We start from the raw sequence: 17,880 nt of genomic DNA, 5'->3' as shown, positions 1-17,880 counted from the left end.
GGGCCTTCGGCAGAGGTGAGGCGCTCCCACCGCCCGGGCCGAGCAAAGCCCCCGGCAGATTCCCTCCGTCCCCTTTGCACCGGGGGAAGGAGCAGATGGTTCCCTCTACCCCTTTCCGTTTCTCTCCCAATAGCACAACTCTCTTCCCTGCCCCTTCTCGCTCATCTGTTTCCCGGCAGAAGCAACGGGGTAGCTGCTCGCCAGCCCTCGAGGGCTGAGGGAGCTTTGAGTGGGGACTCCCAGATCGGAGGTAACGCTCAGCTGAGCTGCCCTTCAGGCTCGTATTGGTATTTGTCAAGCTGTACACACACAGAGCTGGGTGACGGGTCTGAGTATCTAAATTTGCACGTTTGCAGTAAGCTTGTGTGACTTGGATCACCCATCTGTCAGAATTTTAAGAAAATGCTATCCCTCTGTCTTGTTTTCAATGCAGATGTACACAGCTGAAGAAATTGGTGGAGGAGAATACGAATGCTCTTCATAATTTGAAAAAAGTAAGTGTGGAGACAAATTTGTTAATGGTTTTTCTCCAAAATGTGTCATGGAGAGCGTTTAGAGAACACCAGCCTCCTCGCCTCAGGACAAGAGCAATGCCTAGCACTGCACAGCCCCTGGCTGGGATCTCTTGAGATCCATTTATATTATTTAAAAGCACATTTTTAATGCTTTATGGTGTACAAGTTCTTTAAAATCTTTATCAACCTAATACATTATAAAATGTTTATCAACCCACTGCGTTATATTGCAAGTGGAGAATGGAGACTTCAACCTGAAATTGCATCTTGGCAGAGTAAAAGGGCAAGAAAGATGTCCCTAAACAGGGAGTGACGGCAGCCCAGGAAGGTGAAAGCTTGTAAGACCTGCCTGGAAAACTAACTTTATAGGGGAACTTTAACTCTGATTCTTTGAGCAATTTGTTGTGTTCTTCTTTCTCGGGCTGATGAGCCTGCGCCTGTGGGGAATTATAATCAGAGGAAAGAAGAAGAAGAAAAGCTATTGCTAAAACTCTCTCGGCAGCTGCAGAAACTTGTTCTTGTCTTGGATCAGGAGAATGTGACTATGAATTACGCAGTGTAAGTAGCTTAAACAAATAAATACAGTCTGCTCTTCAGTGGAATTGAATGTGTATGGTTGGAAAGGACCGTGAAAAATTTTTAGCTCGTCACCTTTATTATCTTAACACACAGCTGAAAAAGAAGTACTGAAGAGCCGGCTCTCATGGGGCTTGTTTTCTGGATGCAGTCAAGAACGACTCGCTGGAATTTTTGGAGGGTGTTCGTTGAAATAGAATGTGGCTGTTGAGAGGAGAGGATGCAATGTGGTCTGGGTGCTTAAGGAGGAAACACCACTGGGATTTTGGAGTTTTTTCAGATCAGGACAGGGAGTAAAACACAGGAATGAAAATTCTGTAGCTGGGTAACACCTTTGCAGAGAAGCCCATATTGCAAGGCTGTACAGCCATGTCAAGACGTTTTGTTATATAATAAAGTTTTGATTTATTTTGGGTAGGGATGAGGAACATCAGAAAGATCCTCAAACAGAAGACGAAAATGCAGAAGAGGATGAGAGTGAAGATGAAGACAGTAGTGAGGAGGAAGACAGTGAAGAAACAGATGATGATGATGAGGATAAATTGTTGGATGATCCAAACGTTAAAGAATGTATTGCAGTTGGAAACTTTAATGCACAGGAGGAAGGGGATCTCACGTTTACGGTAAATATGTATCTGTAAAAGTTTTTTGACACATCAGTATTGCAGATCATTCTGTATTAAGCAGTAGCTATAATTAAATCCTATGCTTCTGGGATTCAGGCAGTTCCTTGTGGGATTTGGGGAGAAATGGCTTTTCCTGGTGTACCTTTGGCTTGGTGGAGTCTGTTGTCCTTTGTCCGTTGTCCTTTTGCCTTCTGTGGAGGCAGGGTCTGTTGCGGTAGGCTGTGGTCTCTGTTGTGGGAAAAATTAAGTTTTTGTGGTAATTTTTTTTTTTTTCAATTGTGCCTGGAGCCATTTTGAAATATTTGGTTGTCTCTCCTTCTAATGGCAAAGAAAGGTGAAGTCCTACTTATACATGACAAGAAGGCGGATGGCTGGTGGGTAGCCGAAAACTCAAAAGGGGAAAGAGGCCTCGTCCCTAGGACCTATCTTGCGGTTAGTGTGCTGCACCCTTCTTCTGTTCTAGTCTCACCTCTGTTGCTTTATGTATTGATGACAATATAGCTGCACAAAATTGATCATACTGCTTACATGGGGACGCGGAGCAGTGTTTTGCCAGTTATTTGGAAATAACGCCACGTTTGTATACATGCGTGTGGAGGCAGCTAGCTAAAGCAGTGGTTCTGTGCCTTGTGGAGATGTGACATGTTAAGTGCAGAGAAGTTTCTTGAATGTGAAAGTCCTAATCTTTGTCACGGAAGGTCAACTCCGAAGACTTCAAGCTGCTATGGACCGATTCAGGCTTTTCATATTTTATATGAAATGCGAGTCCACGTAAATGTTGGATTATTTTGTACTTTGACGCAGAAGAACCTTTTCAAAAATAGATTTTGAAGTTTTGAAACTTTTGAATTTTCATTTCTAGAGTGGCTTACATGTGTTAGTTTATGTACTTATGCACACATAGCCAGTGTCCGATTGTGGTGAACATTTAGAAGTGGGTACAGTTTGGACTGAGCGAGTCCTGTTAGTCCAACCCTCACCCCATGGAACAGAGCTTTTCACGGTGTAACTAAAGAGCATCTTGAGTAGCTAACGTTTTACATTCACAATGCTGATGTATTTCTCTTTTTAAAGCGCCAGCTTTGCAAATGCGTCCTCTTGCTTACTTGTAGGAATACCCCAAGCCCTTGCTGTAACTGCAGAACTAAGGGCAGTGTTCTGCAGTGACAGTGCTATGGAGCAATAGGTCGTTGCAGACAGAAAATCTCCTCTTCTGAACTATTAACATGCGCTATGGTTGGAGAAAGCATTTTTAAGAACGGAACTGTGACGAAATCATGTGCTTTCCCTTTTTGAATCTGAATTACAGGTCCCTGATGAAGATGTCGACAGCCAAGAGCAAAGCGAAGAACACGTAGAAGTGGTGGATGAAACAGCAGATGGAACTGAAATTAAAAAAAGGTAAATGGATGATGCGAAAGCAAGTAAGCAATAATAAAATTATTCTTCCTCCTCCTTACATCTGCCAGTACATTTCTTACAGTGAGAATACCTTGCAAGGGCGCCTGGTTCTTTGTGACTGCATTTTTCTTTTCAGCGCAGCAGACACTTGCTTTTCTTGGAGCTTGCAGACACACTTGTATTTGAGTGGGTTTGTTTGGGAGTTTTGCTTTGGTTAGCTTCCCCCCCCTCATAAAACCAAAAAATGGCTGGGTCAAGTATTGAATTATGTTCCAGCTCATGAGACAGTCTATCTATTAGTCTTAGTAGCTGGAAATACATTGTTATTGTTATTCTCTCAGATAGATACGATCATTAAGTTGCTGGTATTTGAAGACAGACCTGTATTTAGTGTTTAAATTTTTGTCCACACGAGGATGATATTTTATAAAAAAGCATTATTTTTCTTCCAGAACAGATCCTCACTGGAGTGCTGTAAGAAAAGCTATTACAGAGGTAGGTGTATCTCTTAACATAGGAACTTCATCTACCGCAATGTTAATTATTTTGTAGACGAGGTTTGCCTTTTACCAAATGCTAGTTCTCATAGTACAGGCCAGTGTTCTTCATTAACATCTTGTTTCTTGTAGCAAGAAATTCTAAGGTTCTCTAACGCTTTAGATACAGGCTGCAGCCCAGTCCATGTGTCCGAATGAAGATGCAAATGAGATGTCTTCTGTTGTTTTGCCACAGTAGTGCCACACCGTTTCTTTCAAGGGTGTGATTGTGTTCTGTAAGTGGCTGCCCTGCTGCTGCTTTGAAATGGAAGGGGGATTTAACAAAGTGGGAGCCTGGCTGGGTCAATACATGAAACAGAGTAAAAGTAGTTCCCGGAGATGGGCTTCAGATGAGGTGACCGATGATGCCACAGGTTTCTGATATTGGTTGTGTGAGAATTCTAAATGAGGATAGAATTAGATGTTAAATAGCAGGAATACTAATATTTGTTTGTTTGTTTCTTAATAGAATGACACAGTAGAGGTACTGGCAACCATAGGAGCAGTTCCTGCAGGATTCCGCCTATCCACGCTTTTCCAGCTCTTAGAAGAAGGTAAGGTTTTCTCACAGGATTCTCAAGTGTCTGTGGAGAGTTTCTAATCCTGGTTACCAGCCTACTGAGCTAAAATCAGTATTGTTTAATTATAATTGGTAATCTGGCTATATTTGACCCATCAAATAATGGATAAGAGGCTTTTTTTTTTGTCTCAAGTTTTAATTTATTTGTATGAAATACTTGCCACGTGGAGGCAATGACAAATTTCCTAATGATTTCAAAGATTTTCCTCTTTGGAAGACACTTTCTATTGACATTTCAGAAAACAATGTTTTTTTAATCTTCCCTTCCTCTCTCAGATCTTTTGGAGTCTCTTCACCAAGTATATTAAACACCTCATATTTTGTCTTTTTGTTTAAAACGGTTTCAAGTCAATAGCTCTATTTGTTAATTAAATTACTGTGCTTCTGGAATGAAATACTGCAGAACACTTACAAATAGTAGAAGTACCCTTTTTGAAGGGTACATGTAGAAGATACCTCCCTAGTTTTGTTTGGACCAGTCAGATATTCAAATGGACTTTAGCCACATCTGAATTTTGGGTGTTGTTCATTTTGTGGCAATAAAAATCATTAAAAAAATTTAATAATTTTTAAAATTACTCTTGTTGTAGACAATCAGTTTCGAGCCAGTTACTTTTTGCAGCCTGAACTTACTCCATCACAGTTGGCTTTCAAAGACTTGGTGTGGAACTCTGAAAAAAATACTGTGAGTATTACTGGTAAGAAAGCTATGATGCTTTTGGTTTGAGAGAAGGGACAGGATCTGTAAGTGCGAATTGCTAGCGCTATTTCGTATCGGCGGGTAAATATTGCTGTGGAACAGACAATAGATTTCATTGTCAATCCAGACTCCTTAGGCAGTAGATTTTATCACATCCTACTCTCTAATAGGCAAAAAATTGGTACAAATCATCATGTTGGGTATCTTTTAAGAGTCATGTTTCATCTTGAAATGAGTTTTGAGGGCTTTGTTTTGAGGGCTCAAGTTTGAGGGCTCCTTCCCTGTCTGGGGTGAAGCAGATCTGCATGGGTGACTAGTCTGAATTTTTAAGCCATGAACTTCTGCTAGGCACTGTGAAATCATAAGTTTCATTTGTCTTCTTTCATTTTGGCTAATGATTTTGTCTTGATTTGCGCCATTTTTAGAATATTTCTTTCTTCTCAGACTTTGATAGGACCTCCTGCCTGTCACACTAAAACATTTGTAGCAACCTCCGTAGAAGAGAGCTAAAGGCTTATGAAGAAATTTTGTTGCTGCTGCCAATACTGCACCAGCTTTGTGGTTAGAAGAATCCAGTCTAGTGGATGCTACGCTCTGTCATCTTAGTAAATAAAAACAAACTGATACTGCATTCAGGAGGAGCCTGTAGATTTAATCCTCCTTCTGTTGTCTGTATTTCAGATCTATCCTAGACCAACTCGAGTATCCCTGATTGTAACTTTATGTAGCTGTAAAATGATTCCTCTCCCAGGAGTCAGTATACAGGTTCTCAGTAGACACGTTCGGTTCTGTCTATTTGACGGCAATCGGGTAAGTTGTTTGGCTATCAAAAAAAGTCTTGAGCTGTGGATCTTTCAGGATGTTTCATGCTCTGGTACCTCCAGTAGCCAACTCCTCCAGTTGTCTCACTCAGAGGGAGAGACAGACACACAATCTGCCTCCCCAGCCCCTTAACCTACTCTCATTTGTCTGACTTGATACTGGACTGTGATCACACACTGACAGTTGCTGTCACCACAGACACAGAGGTCCCCAGTGACCTGTGGCCTGGCTAGTTGCTGGCACCTAGACCTCCACACACACGTGCATTCAGAATAGAGGGCCCGTTCACCCAGAAAGAGAGTTGTAAATGGATTTTAATGAAAAAACAGGGCAGACTGCACTGATCAGGTGCCAGGCGTGGCCAGACATGCATACTTATCCCTTCATTTTCCCACCCTTGTTACTCCATAACACACCTTGATCCCTCCCTTTTTCTGCCTTTGCTTTCTGGACTAAACATCCCATAGTAAGTCACATGCAGTCCCCAAGTGCTCTTCCCCTGCATGCCACAGTGTCCTATCCCTGAACAGCAATCCCTTTCAGTCTCTAAGGTGATGCAGAGAGCCACTCCTTTTGAGTCATCCTGATGGGTGTCACACCCCGCCCCTGGGCTGCCCAGGGAGGGGCTGGGGCGAGAGCTCCATTCCTCTGAGTCCGTAATTTTCCCCCACCTGCCATTGTGCCTCTTTGCTCCTTCGTGTTTGTGGAGATGAGCCTTTTCCGGGCTGCTCTCTCTCCTGTGGTGAGCCTGGGAACAGCTGGGTCAGGGTCATTTTCTGATTTCCCCACCTGCAGTTGTTCCTCTGTGCGTATGCGTAGAGCAGCTTTTTGTAAGAGAATCGAACGCAGACAGTCCAGTGGTTTTCTTCCTGCTGCACTGAACGCTCTCGGGGGCAAAGGGACTGTTACTGCTGTATAGGAAAGCAAGGATGGTTGGAAAGTGCTCTGTGGCTTCAGAGAAAACTTCCTCTGTGGTCCTTTAAACTGAAACCATGTGATAAAGTTGAAGAGAAAGCATAATTCCATCTTTGTTGTGTGCAGCGTTGGATTAATTTGGGATAATGCTGCAATTTCTTAAAGCTGCGTGGCTTTCCAGAAAAACTTGTCTTAGCTTTTTTCATCATTATCATGCTTCAGGTGCTGAGTAACATTCACACAGTGAGAGCTACGTGGCAACCTAAAAATCCTCAAACGTGGACCTTTTCTCCAAGGGTAGGTATCTCATTCAGGGAGTGACATAGTCAGTAACTATTTACAGCTTCTTATTTAGTGACGTCTCTTACTTCTGGTATTTGTGTTGAAATAAAGCATTCTGCAACCAAAATGAACATGCAGAAAAGACAAGACTTGCGCACGCTGCACGGTGTTCATAGAGAAGGGAAGACACCAGCCCCTTTGCATGTGAGCTTTTGCTTTGATTTCATTAAAAAAAACCAAAACAGAGCACCTGCTTTGTCCCATGCTTCAGGTGCCATTCAGGGCTGCGCTCAGAGCAGTAGTGTTGTCATGTTTTGCCCCAGTTGTTGCTGTGTTCTTGGAGGGAATGAAGTGCTTTTTGACATCTACAGTTCTTGAATAGTTTGTCATCATGCACAAAAGTATCTCGGTAGCATAGCTGTGTTTCATGGCAAGATAAAAAGTAAGGTGAGCAAGGTTTCACCTGAAATTGCTTCTCTTCATTTTCTTTTATATGCAATGGGATTGGGTCTGAGATCCATTTTGATGGCCTTTAAAAATCAGAGGGGTTTTTTTAATAGGTACATTCACTGTTTTTTTTCTTTCCCCTCTCTTTGTATTAGGTAACAGGTATTTTACCCAGCTTGCTGGATGGTGACTGTTTTGTCAGGTCCGACTCTCTGTCTTCAGACATTGGGATATTATTTGAACTTGGCATCACTTACATTCGCAATGTAAGTGTGTAAAGGTGCAGTATAAATCATTCCAAGCATGTGCTTATAAAGCGAACCAGCTGTCCCATAGCCGATGTTGAGCTGCGGTACCCCAGCAGTGAACTGTGAGATCCAAATGGAAATTCAGCTGAACTTTTCCTAGCTCACTGTAAGATTGTCTTCCTTTTGGCTTCTGGGAGGGAGGAGAGAGATGCTGCGTTTTGGAACTTTTTGTTCTAGCCAATATTTAGAGAATAAAAGACTTTCTGACTAGTGGACATGAATGTGCCTTTACTTACATTGAAATAATTTCTGTTAATCTGCCAAAGACCTCGTGTAATGTGATTGCAAAGGACCAATTCTCTCTTCGCTCCTGCGTTGTTTTTCTGTCTTTGTGATTTGTTTCAGACTGCTGTGCTATATAGTTTGGAAACTAAAATTTTACCAGTTTAAACAGCATGGACACTGGTTTCTAGCTGTAAGTCATACAGATATATCCTATCCATCTAGGATATGCTTCTGCAAAGTACAAGAGGTAGTGACACAATAAATGGTAAAGCCCGTAAGAACTACTGTAATAGAAGGCGGATGCATGCAGGAGCATAAGAAGCACTGGTATTTGGAGGATATGGTGGCGTGTTGGAACAGGTCACTGTTCTGAAAGATCTCAGCCACTTTGTCTACAAGACTGACTCAAGTCTTGCTGCCTCTTTCTGAACGCTTACATTTTCATTATGGTCACAGCCTTCCTCAGGTGAATCTTGGCAATCAAGTACATCAGGGGTGAAAGATGAAAAGTGGGGTAACCGCAACGGTTAGCAAGCAGGTTATTAAATGGTGAGCAAGGGATTTCTAAGAAGATGGATAGAGAAGTTGCAAAGGGGAGTAGTGCTGTATTTTCTCTAACAGCTGTAGGAACTTGGGGTGCAAGAGTGCAGTGCCCGTGGAGGTGTGGAGGAGAGACATGCTGATCGTGTGGTGGGGATGCAGAGTTGTTGCACAGAGAGATAAGTAGAATGTACATAGAGTAGGGAGCTGGGCTATGTAAGTCCTGGTGAGGAACAGCATGTTAGAAAGTGATGGTTCACAGAGACCTAATGGAGCATAATGGCCCTCCTCGTGCTCATTGGAGTAGTCAAAATTACGCAAAGTTGTCTGCTGCTGCTTACAGAGTAAGTTTAAATGAAGGCTGGAGTGTTTACAACTTCCTACCTGTTATTAGCGCTTTTGGGGTCTGGAAACGGATGGGCTGGCACGCAGGATCAGCTCCCTTTCCCAGGCACTGTCTCTGGTACTACAAATAAAGCCTTCTGATGCACAGGGCCACTGGCTTGGAAAATGTTGACTCTGGAATCAGATGGGTAAATCCTCTGAGTATATTTTTCCCCTCCTCCTTTCTGTCCTGCATTCTTTAGAGTATCAGTGCAGGTTTTGGGGGTTTTACCTTTGTATCTGCGCATTTCCTCTTTTTCAGGAGCTTGATATACTTAGGCTTCCCCTCAGCGTAGACTTCTTGGCTTTATAAATCCTTGTCTTCCAAATATGTTCACAGATGATCAACTTCAGCGTAACTATGTGCGCTGTTTGGTAAAACACCTTCAAACACCTGTGAATGTGACACAGTCAATGTTTGCTTACCACAAATCTGGGGCTTTTACTATTTTTATGTGACTATCTAAATAACTGTTTGTGATTCAGTTACTCATTCTGGTTTAGCTGCTCAATTTATTTATGTTTCTCTTTTTTTCTAGTCAACGGGCGAAAGAGGAGAGCTAAGCTGTGGCTGGGCATTTCTGAAGCTTTTTACCTCTAATGGAATGCCCGTTCCTTCCAAGTACGTTTATTATGTTTTCCTTCTCTCTCTTACTCTCTCTGTATTTACATATGTATGTACATATATATATTTTTGTCTAGGAGTAAAATTCATATTTCATACTTACACCCTGATGGGGGCAGGTGTAATCCCGACTAACATGCAGGTTGTACTGGGACTTTCAGTGAGAATGCTGGTCCTGCTTCCGCACCCAGTGCGTGTTCTGCTAAATTCGTGTGGGAAAAGTGCTCCCCAGACCCAGCGTTCAGGTTTGAAATGTTCCAAGTAAATATGTTTAGAAATATTCTTCAGTGGAATTTTAAAACTATGGAAATGCCTGGGTTAATAGGGAGTTATTTAGAGTTCTGTTTCTATAAAATAGAATCATTACCTAAATTGAAGGTGACGACATCCTTTTTGATTCTGGCTCTTCTTTATGTGCACTTGCCGTATATCCCTTTCCCACGTAAAAATCAGGAGATGGCTTCGAAGACTTGGAAGCAGGTTAAGAGTTGTTGGGAACGAATCTCTTGCCATTCACTTGGAGAGTATGAGTAAGCTTCTATTTTGCAGCTCATTTATGATTAGTTGATGGCTCCAACAATCTTGAAGAATAATAAAATATACATATTTCTATTTTATTAAATGTAGGAAATCTTTCTATTAATTTACAGAAATGATTAATTGTAGATCAGACTTGTGATACTTCATTTTTACCAAATATCTATATAGATATGTATGTGTATTCCGAATATATTTTGATTACAGGGCAAAAAAAAACCCTGCAGGAGACTTCTACTGTTCTATAAGTCTCTAAATCTCTTCTAAATCTGCTCTCTAACATTGTTTTTCTATTCCATTAAATTAAAGATGCTATGTAGAGAGTGAAATCGCATGGTTGCTTCAACAGTGACTTACTCTTGACAGAACTAGGATGGCATTATTCCTCAACATTTTACATCTTCCGGATCTAAAAGCTGATACTTATGCGATGGCTCCTCAAAAATGTTTCAGTGAGACAATTGCTAAATTTCATACAAGAGAAATATTGGAGTCATGTGGAAAAGAAAATCAGTGTTGCCAATTTCTTTTAAAATAATGAACTAGTTTCCCAATATACTACAAGTTTCAAATTTATCATTTGAGGGTTGGTTACTTAGTAATTACGTATAGACATTTCATATAAAATACTAGTCATAACCTCAAGCACTGTGCCAGTTTTTGGCTGAGATAACAGGTTTGTTTCTTTCTTTCTTGGAAAGTGGTTGTGCTGTTCTCACGTATCCTTACATCTTTTTATTTTAACTGTGCTGCTCTTCTTTCACAGGATGTATGAGCTGCTATTAAACGGTGGTACTCCCTATGAGAGAGGCGTTGAGGTTGACCCATCAATATCAAGAAGAGGTGGGTTTTTTCCTAAACATTATAGAAATGCAACGATACAACAAATGCTATACCTATTTTACAACACGCAGTGCTCAGCCAGGGCTCTCATTAGCCTGCAGTCACCACAGCCTGGTTTGGTTTTGTGTCTTCTCATTTTGCATAAGAGAGAGTTGATTGTTAGGGCTGGTGGGATTCAGAACTACCTGGCAGGGCTAACATTTCTGTAATTTCCAGTGTCTGGAGATTGAGGATTATTTCTGATGAATGTGTTTGATTATTTCTTTAACTGCACTTCACACTTCTTGGCTATGGGGTGATGGCAGCAAGGCTTAGCAGTTACACTGGTCTAAAGAGTTCCCAAGCCAGGCTGTTCAAATCACATAGCGTCAATCCCATATCACTTAGGCATGAGTTTCCACATGTGCATAAATACGCTACAGAACATCTGTCTTCCCTGCGGGGCTGAATAAAGCTTCACTATGGGTTAGTTCAGACATTAGACCACTTGTGTTTTAAATAAGGGTGGCCACAGCTTTCCTCTGGAAGCTGTAACAACATCCATCTGCCAGTGACGCGTGCCGCAAGCTAGAGAAGGCCCTTACCTTTTGGGTTTGGACACCTCCTCCATGTTACTCTGCGCAAATTATGAATCCACCGTCCTAGAGAGAGGTAATAGCCTATGTTAGACCAAATGTTTACATAGCTGATACATTGATATATTTTCAGATGTTAAGTTCCTCTTGGCTTTTAGACCATCCTTAAACCATTACAGTTTTAGCAAAACATCTCTTGCCAAATTTAAATGTCTATTCTTGTAATATAATTCTTAACGTTCTTTCAAAATGATGGATTTCATATTGGCTATTTCTTTCTTAAGCAGGCAGTGGTGTTTTTCATCAGCTTTTGACACTCAAGAAACAGCCTGTGCTTATAGTGAAACTGAGGTCATTAAGTGCGCAGTCAAAAGACATCCTGAAGTAAGTATTTGTGTGTGCTGCCATAAAATGAAAAATAATTCAGATAGATAGCCTAGAATGGTTCCAGAGGTCTGAAGTGTTCCCCTTCCCTGGAACGCTGACTATGGGAAAATCAGAGGGTTGCATCACCTGCATATTGTACTCCATCTCCATTTCACACTTAGAGCTATATGGTTGAAAACAAACAGAAAGCCTTTAAGTTTAGATAAGGTTGAAAACTGCAACAGCAAGAGTCTGGCTGTTAGAGCTGTATCTATGTGCACCCTCGTAAGTTGTGATAGTGTCAGGGAGATGCCAATACGAGCTAATAATAATCTCTGTGGAACTGTGATTGCTTTCAAGTTTTGGTGAACAACGCTTTGCAGGAGCAGTTTTGAATAAAAATCTCAACCGCGTGTTCTTTATTTTCCCCAATAGTTTGCTACCAGAAACGTTAATTGGCAGTATGTGCTACATCCATCTCTTGATATTTTATCGACAAATACTTGGTGATGCACTCCTGAAAGACAGAATAAGCATGCAAAGCACAGGTAAGAATTGCAGCTGCGGAGAAGAACTCAGTAATGGAAAGTGCGTTGGAGAGAGATGGGGTTCCTAAAGAGAATGACTCTCTCCAGAGTCTCTATTTTGTAAGAGAAAGCAGGGGTCTGCAGGAGGAACTCTCACGGGTACTGGGTACTTGCAGAATTTTGTTCCCTGGTAGTGCTGGCATTGACCGACTGTCTCACAAAGTTAGGAAGTCATGCTCCCTGCGTAGAGGATTTCAGTGCCTTAACTTTCACCCTGCAGGTGTGGTGGGGGCACACAGAAAGCTGTTGTCCCTGCTGATAAAAGAGGACAGCCTCTTGCTGTGAATGCCACCACTCGGTGCGTTTGCATTTCAGACTAGTAATATTTCAACTTGCAGCTCGTGTGTTGCCCTGTTTGACATCACTTCGCGTAACAGAATGCAAACCCCACAAGAATGGTTTTGTTTTCTATGAAATGTTTGCAGTGAAATTCTCATTAAAGAAAAAAGCCTATGCGGGATAGGTAAAGGGTTTTTTCTAAATAAATAAGTAAATAAAGGTAAAGGCTTATTTGGAAGAGAAATGTTTCCTTTTCACCACCCATGCAACAAGAAATTAGACATGCACACATGTTCACGCATCTGTTTCTAGCATATGCATGTTCTTGTGAGTTATAGAAGATACTAGGCAGATGTTTTTGTCACTGAGGCTAAGTCATCCTCTTTTTTTAAATTATTATTTACTTATTGGCTAATGCAGCAGGGAGAGACAGAAGTGGAACAGTTCCGGTTTTAGAGCTCAGTGTCTTGCTCTGATTTTGCAACTCTATCTTATTCCTTCCCCGTCTTTCCTTCAACAGAACTGTAATTGTTTATAGTCTTCTCCATTTTAAAATAAATTTCAAATCTGGAAAAAACACATTTCTTAGCTGTACTACAGGTGAATTTATATTGGTACTGCAAAGTGATTTTTTTTGTGTTTTCTCCTGTCTCTTCTCCAGACTGAATTACATATCATCTCTTCTACGGCAAATAAATCTGCTTGGGCACTTACTAACATTTTTAATTTACAATCTTTAGCCGTACTTAGGCATCTGAATTACAGGTTCATCTTTCAAAGGTGCTCAGAACTTAACTCCTCTCCTGATTTTCTTGAACTTTAATATATGTTCTGAGTATATGGATTTCAGTGTCTGGCAGTCAGACCATTTAATAAATTAATGCTTTATTTAATAAACTTATCACAGAGAAACTGAGACTGCTTAGTTTTTAAAGGCCAGAGAACTGCCATACTTACCTGATTTGATCTTCATAACGTAGGACGATAGATCAGGCTGATGACCTCTCTCCTGCAGTTAAGCTGCATCCGTTTGGATTCAGGCTTCAGCTGGAATGGTTTAAAGGCTTCACCCCAGTGTTTCAGAAGTTGTTCTGGTAGCCATTTTCTACTTTTTTTCCTGCTGTAACAAAAGACGACTTCTCTTATTTCAAAATCAACTATCACATCAGAAACAGGCAACTTGAAGATGTCTGTTACATTTCACAAAAGCAATCAGTTCTGGCTTGCTTCCATGAAATGTTGTGTTGTTAGTAAATGGTTAGTGTTTACTAAACTTTCCTTCAATTTCAACATGAGGAAACAAGTGTACATTAAATATTTAAAATCACCGGAGAAAGAAAACACTTCCACCAAAACTCCTCGACATGTCACTTGCTGCACTCTTGCAATCTTATCTGCAACCTCATTAACTAAAATAACGACAGGACTCTTGTGCCACTGGGGTTCAAGATTTGCTCTGCTTTGTAGCTGAGCGCTTTGATTCCTGCCAGTTGCGGGCAGGCAGCTCTGCCCTGCCCGACTTTGATACGGCCGGCCTGCTCAGCTCCAACGGGAGCCCCAGCTTTACCCAGTAGCGAACCTGGAAGGCACGCAGCAGACCTACGCAGCCTGGTGATGTGCCCCGTTTGGTAAATTTACTGTGCCACTTGTTACCTGGTTATCTTAAAATTGCACACAAGCCAGATTAAGGTAGAACGAAGGTGTGTTTATTCATAACATCCAAATCAGGCAGCACAATTTCAGGTGTTTATAAAAAAAGACAGGTGCAGAAATGAGGAAGAACACCTCAATCTACCCCTAGGTTAAGTCAGTAACATCTCCTGCTTGCTGGCTTCTCCTAATAAACCTGCAATCATGTTTTGTGTCTCTCTCTCAGGTTAACTGTCTCTCAGCCACTGAGAGTTTGCTACAGCTAGAGAATGCAGTTGTTAGAGAGCTTTTCTACTGTCCCCGCTGCTCTGGAGTACTATTGCAGCTAATTTTCTTTGAAATATTCTGAGGGGAAGGGGTATGTTGAATACCTTGATGTGTTGATACCCTGAAAACCATCCTGTTTCTTCCTTAACCTTGAACGTGTTTGTTTGCTGTTTCAGAATTAATCTGTAATCCTATTTTAGCAACTTTCCCTCAACTCATGGATGAACCAGACCTGATGGACGCACTTCGGGTATGTTATCTGCGTAGCGTTCAATTACATCTGATGTGTCAGCATTTCCAGACAGGTTGCAAAATTTGAGCTTTTTTTGTCCTGTGAAAAGACAAATGGAAAAGCCAAACAGCAGCAAAGTTAAAATCGTTTCAAGTACACGCAGATCTCTTGGGCCTTAGTGCCCCCAAAATTGCAAGAGAACGCTTGAGTACATTCAGGAGGGATGCAAAGACATAAACGGGCTAGTTAGTTTGAGCACTGCTAGCCATGTAGCCACAGCAAGAGAGTGCTTGGGTGGATTAGCTGTCTGAGTGTTTGGCTGGCTTCTAGGACAGAGCAGAGACGCTCACCGCGTTTACGCTGCAGTCCCTCGCAGATGTCCTAGTGCCAGACAACAACAGCTGAGTTACTTCTGCCTGAAGGACATTACTGTTAGAAGTTGTCAGCCTCAGTTGTGATTGATTTTTCTGAAAAAGTAGATCCCCTTTATTTCATTTATATGGCTCTGATGGTTTCAAATCTCCAAATCCTCACATCTGTAAAATTTGGTGGAATGGCTGTTTGCTTAAATCAACTAAACTGGCACAAGGGAGGAATGGGGAATATGAGGGAAGTGGGACTGCAACAGGAGCTTAAACTACGGTGGGATTGCAGCGAGAGAGATTTGTGCAGCTAAAAATGGAACTGCTTTAGATCTCCAGAATCTCAGTCTGATTTTACATTTCATTTCATTTTAGAGCGCTTGGGCAGATAAAGAAAGAACGTTGAAGAGATCTGAGAAGGTAATAAATTACAGGTTTTTCTTTGACTTATATTCAATCTAATTCAAACCAGAAGCTTCCTGTCAGTGTTACTGGTAGTTAACTTTCCCTCTCACCATACACTCATTTAGAAAACATAGATATGCTAAATGCAGTTTGTAATATTTCTTACCCATACTTACAACAGCAAACAAGGAGGAGGAGGAATACGAAATTAACTTGTAACTTTTTGTCTCAGTGTTTGTATACGTTTGTTAGTGGGGAAGCTATTACAGGTTCATACCCAAAGTGTGGTTCCCTTTCATGATGCGCTTCCAGTACATGACTGGTAAAAGCTTTCTGCTGGTCCAAGAGGCGCTGGTATGTCCACAAAATCATCTTTCCTCCTCCAACCTCTGAGCTCCAGTCCTCCCACAGTCTGCCTGGAAAAAGGCCCCCAAATTCTGCCAACCTCTCTACCTCAGACAGTTGTAATCTCCCATTTTGGGGTGTAGACAGCTGGAGAAGAACTGAATTGGCCACGTCACCAGGCTTACCCGTCCCTTGTCCTGCCCCCTATCCTCTGGACAGAGAAGCTGTAGGTAACCATATGAGAAGGGCACTGGCTCTTGATCCAGGACACTTCACTTGGGAGCAGCAGCGGGGCATGTCATTCATCGTGCACGCTACGGAATAGATACACACGATCTCCCCATTTATGCTAACAGAACAAAATGCTGTTGAGTCAGCATCACTTTTTCAAGGCCATTCATCCAAAATGAAAGCTGATCTGCTCAAAGAATTACTAACTCCTCGGTATCACAGAACCATCCAGTTTTACCTGATTTGTCGTGTGCCACTCCCATGGTAGGATTGCTGCCTGGTGAATTCTTACTCCTTCTTGCACGCTTATAGGATGCTTAGCTGCTAAAGCTCCTCCTAAGACGTGAAAGGTTCTATGCCAGTCGTACGCTCAGGTTTCTGGAACATTTCTGGAAGAGTCTTGGCAGCCAGTGAGTTTTCCAGGAGGCAGCACTCTGTGTGTCCTTGCATGAAGGTGTTTTCTAGTGCATGTGTGGAAAACGAGGCACACAAATCTAGTTAAAAGTGGTCAGGATCTTTCAACGTTTGATAATTGACCGGGCCGATTCTTAGTCTCTGGGTTTGCAAACTGGTCTTTACAGGGGAGGGCATAATTCTCACCACACACAGAATGTCCTGCCAAAGTGTGAAATAACAGTGCATACGGTGTGGCCTTACCTCCTGCTAAGAGCCACGTGCTGCGAGGAGCGTGGGAGTGTTACAACTCCCTGCCTAGGGCAGTAGAGAAACAAGTGGAGTTTGGGCTTCCAAGGCGGGGAAGATGTGGCACTTCCCTGCCGGCCACGGCAAACGGTCTCAGTCTGTACCTGCAGAGGCTGTGGGGAACAGCTGTCACACACGGGTGTTTTTAGGGAGAAATATAAATACCCCGTGAGCAAAGGGCTCTCGGTGACCGCTGTACACATTGCCCTTCTGTGGTAACGCTGGCAGGGTTTGGCTGCGTCTCGCTGCTCTTTGTCGTTTGGAAATATAGGTGGGTTGGAGAGCAGATTTGTCAATCCATAGTTTATATAGCGTAGCTCTTGGTGGCGAGTTTGAGGCTCATCTGAGCTAACTGAAGGTCAAATCTCTTCCCGTTGTTATCCTAGGAACTGGGGGTTAGTAGAATGTTTTCTGGGCTGTTTTTTTCCTGTGTACAATACTTGTACAGCAGTGCTTGGCAACACCGCGTATCTGCACTGAGGTATTTTCAAATACTCTTCCCTGCAGAGAGATCGAGAATTTCTGAAGTCTCTGTTTGTCCTGGTGTACCACGACTCTGTCTTCCCTCTCCTCCAGTCCACCTTCCTCCCTGACTACAAGTGGGCTGAGGAAGAGTCCGAAGCATCTCGCTGGAAGGCGATTGCTGACTTTTTGAGAAAGAGCCGAGAGAACGATGGTGCGCTTCAGTATCTGCTGTCATCAGAAAACACTCACAAAGCCTTTGATATCTCAGAGCTGGCTTATGATTTCTTAGGAGAATCGAGGAAGAGCAATCCTGGAGTATGAGTGGATTCTAGAAGAATAATTCAGGCTATATAAGAATGGGGTAACAATATAAATAAATTCTTACCAAAGAGAACCTGTGTACTACCTGAACTGTAATGAACATTTTAACATGTTTACCATTTTGAGAGAGACTAGAATTATTTGGTCAGTTTAACTAATGGAAATTGTATTTTAAATTTTTGACTTTGCAGTGTTAGACAAGGCTGTGGTTACCTGTTGCTAGATTTACCT

The 17,880-nt window shown here is 42.1% G+C and overlaps 1 protein-coding gene across 1 annotated transcript; it reads left to right on the top strand.

The window, feature by feature from the left end:
• Positions 1-6: 6 nt before the first annotated feature.
• NPHP1 (nephrocystin 1) lies at positions 7-17,864 on the top strand. Its single transcript, XM_035896247.1, has 20 exons — positions 7-15; positions 434-494; positions 937-1,073; positions 1,510-1,714; positions 2,048-2,149; positions 3,027-3,118; positions 3,571-3,613; positions 4,124-4,208; positions 4,825-4,919; positions 5,616-5,744; positions 6,894-6,968; positions 7,556-7,666; positions 9,397-9,479; positions 9,644-9,727; positions 10,786-10,862; positions 11,722-11,821; positions 12,239-12,351; positions 14,763-14,836; positions 15,556-15,600; positions 17,371-17,864. Exons 3-20 carry the CDS (start codon positions 1,060-1,062, stop codon positions 17,647-17,649), a joined length of 1,806 nt encoding a protein of 601 aa, XP_035752140.1. The 5' UTR covers positions 7-15; positions 434-494; positions 937-1,059; the 3' UTR covers positions 17,650-17,864.
• Positions 17,865-17,880: the final 16 nt, after the last annotated feature.

Source organism: Egretta garzetta, unplaced genomic scaffold (genome assembly GCF_000687185.1).
Source record: "Egretta garzetta isolate BGI_Z169 unplaced genomic scaffold, ASM68718v1 scaffold200, whole genome shotgun sequence".
NCBI classification, from domain to species: Eukaryota; Metazoa; Chordata; class Aves; order Pelecaniformes; family Ardeidae; genus Egretta; species Egretta garzetta.
This window is presented reverse-complemented; position numbering and strand designations above follow the sequence as displayed.

Coding starts and splice junctions, on each gene's coding strand:
- NPHP1 (XM_035896247.1), top strand. Junction 1,715..2,047: donor AAGGGGATCTCACGTTTACG/GTAAATATGTAT, acceptor CTAATGGCAAAG/AAAGGTGAAGTCCTACTTAT. Junction 10,863..11,721: donor CCCATCAATATCAAGAAGAG/GTGGGTTTTTTC, acceptor TTCTTTCTTAAG/CAGGCAGTGGTGTTTTTCAT.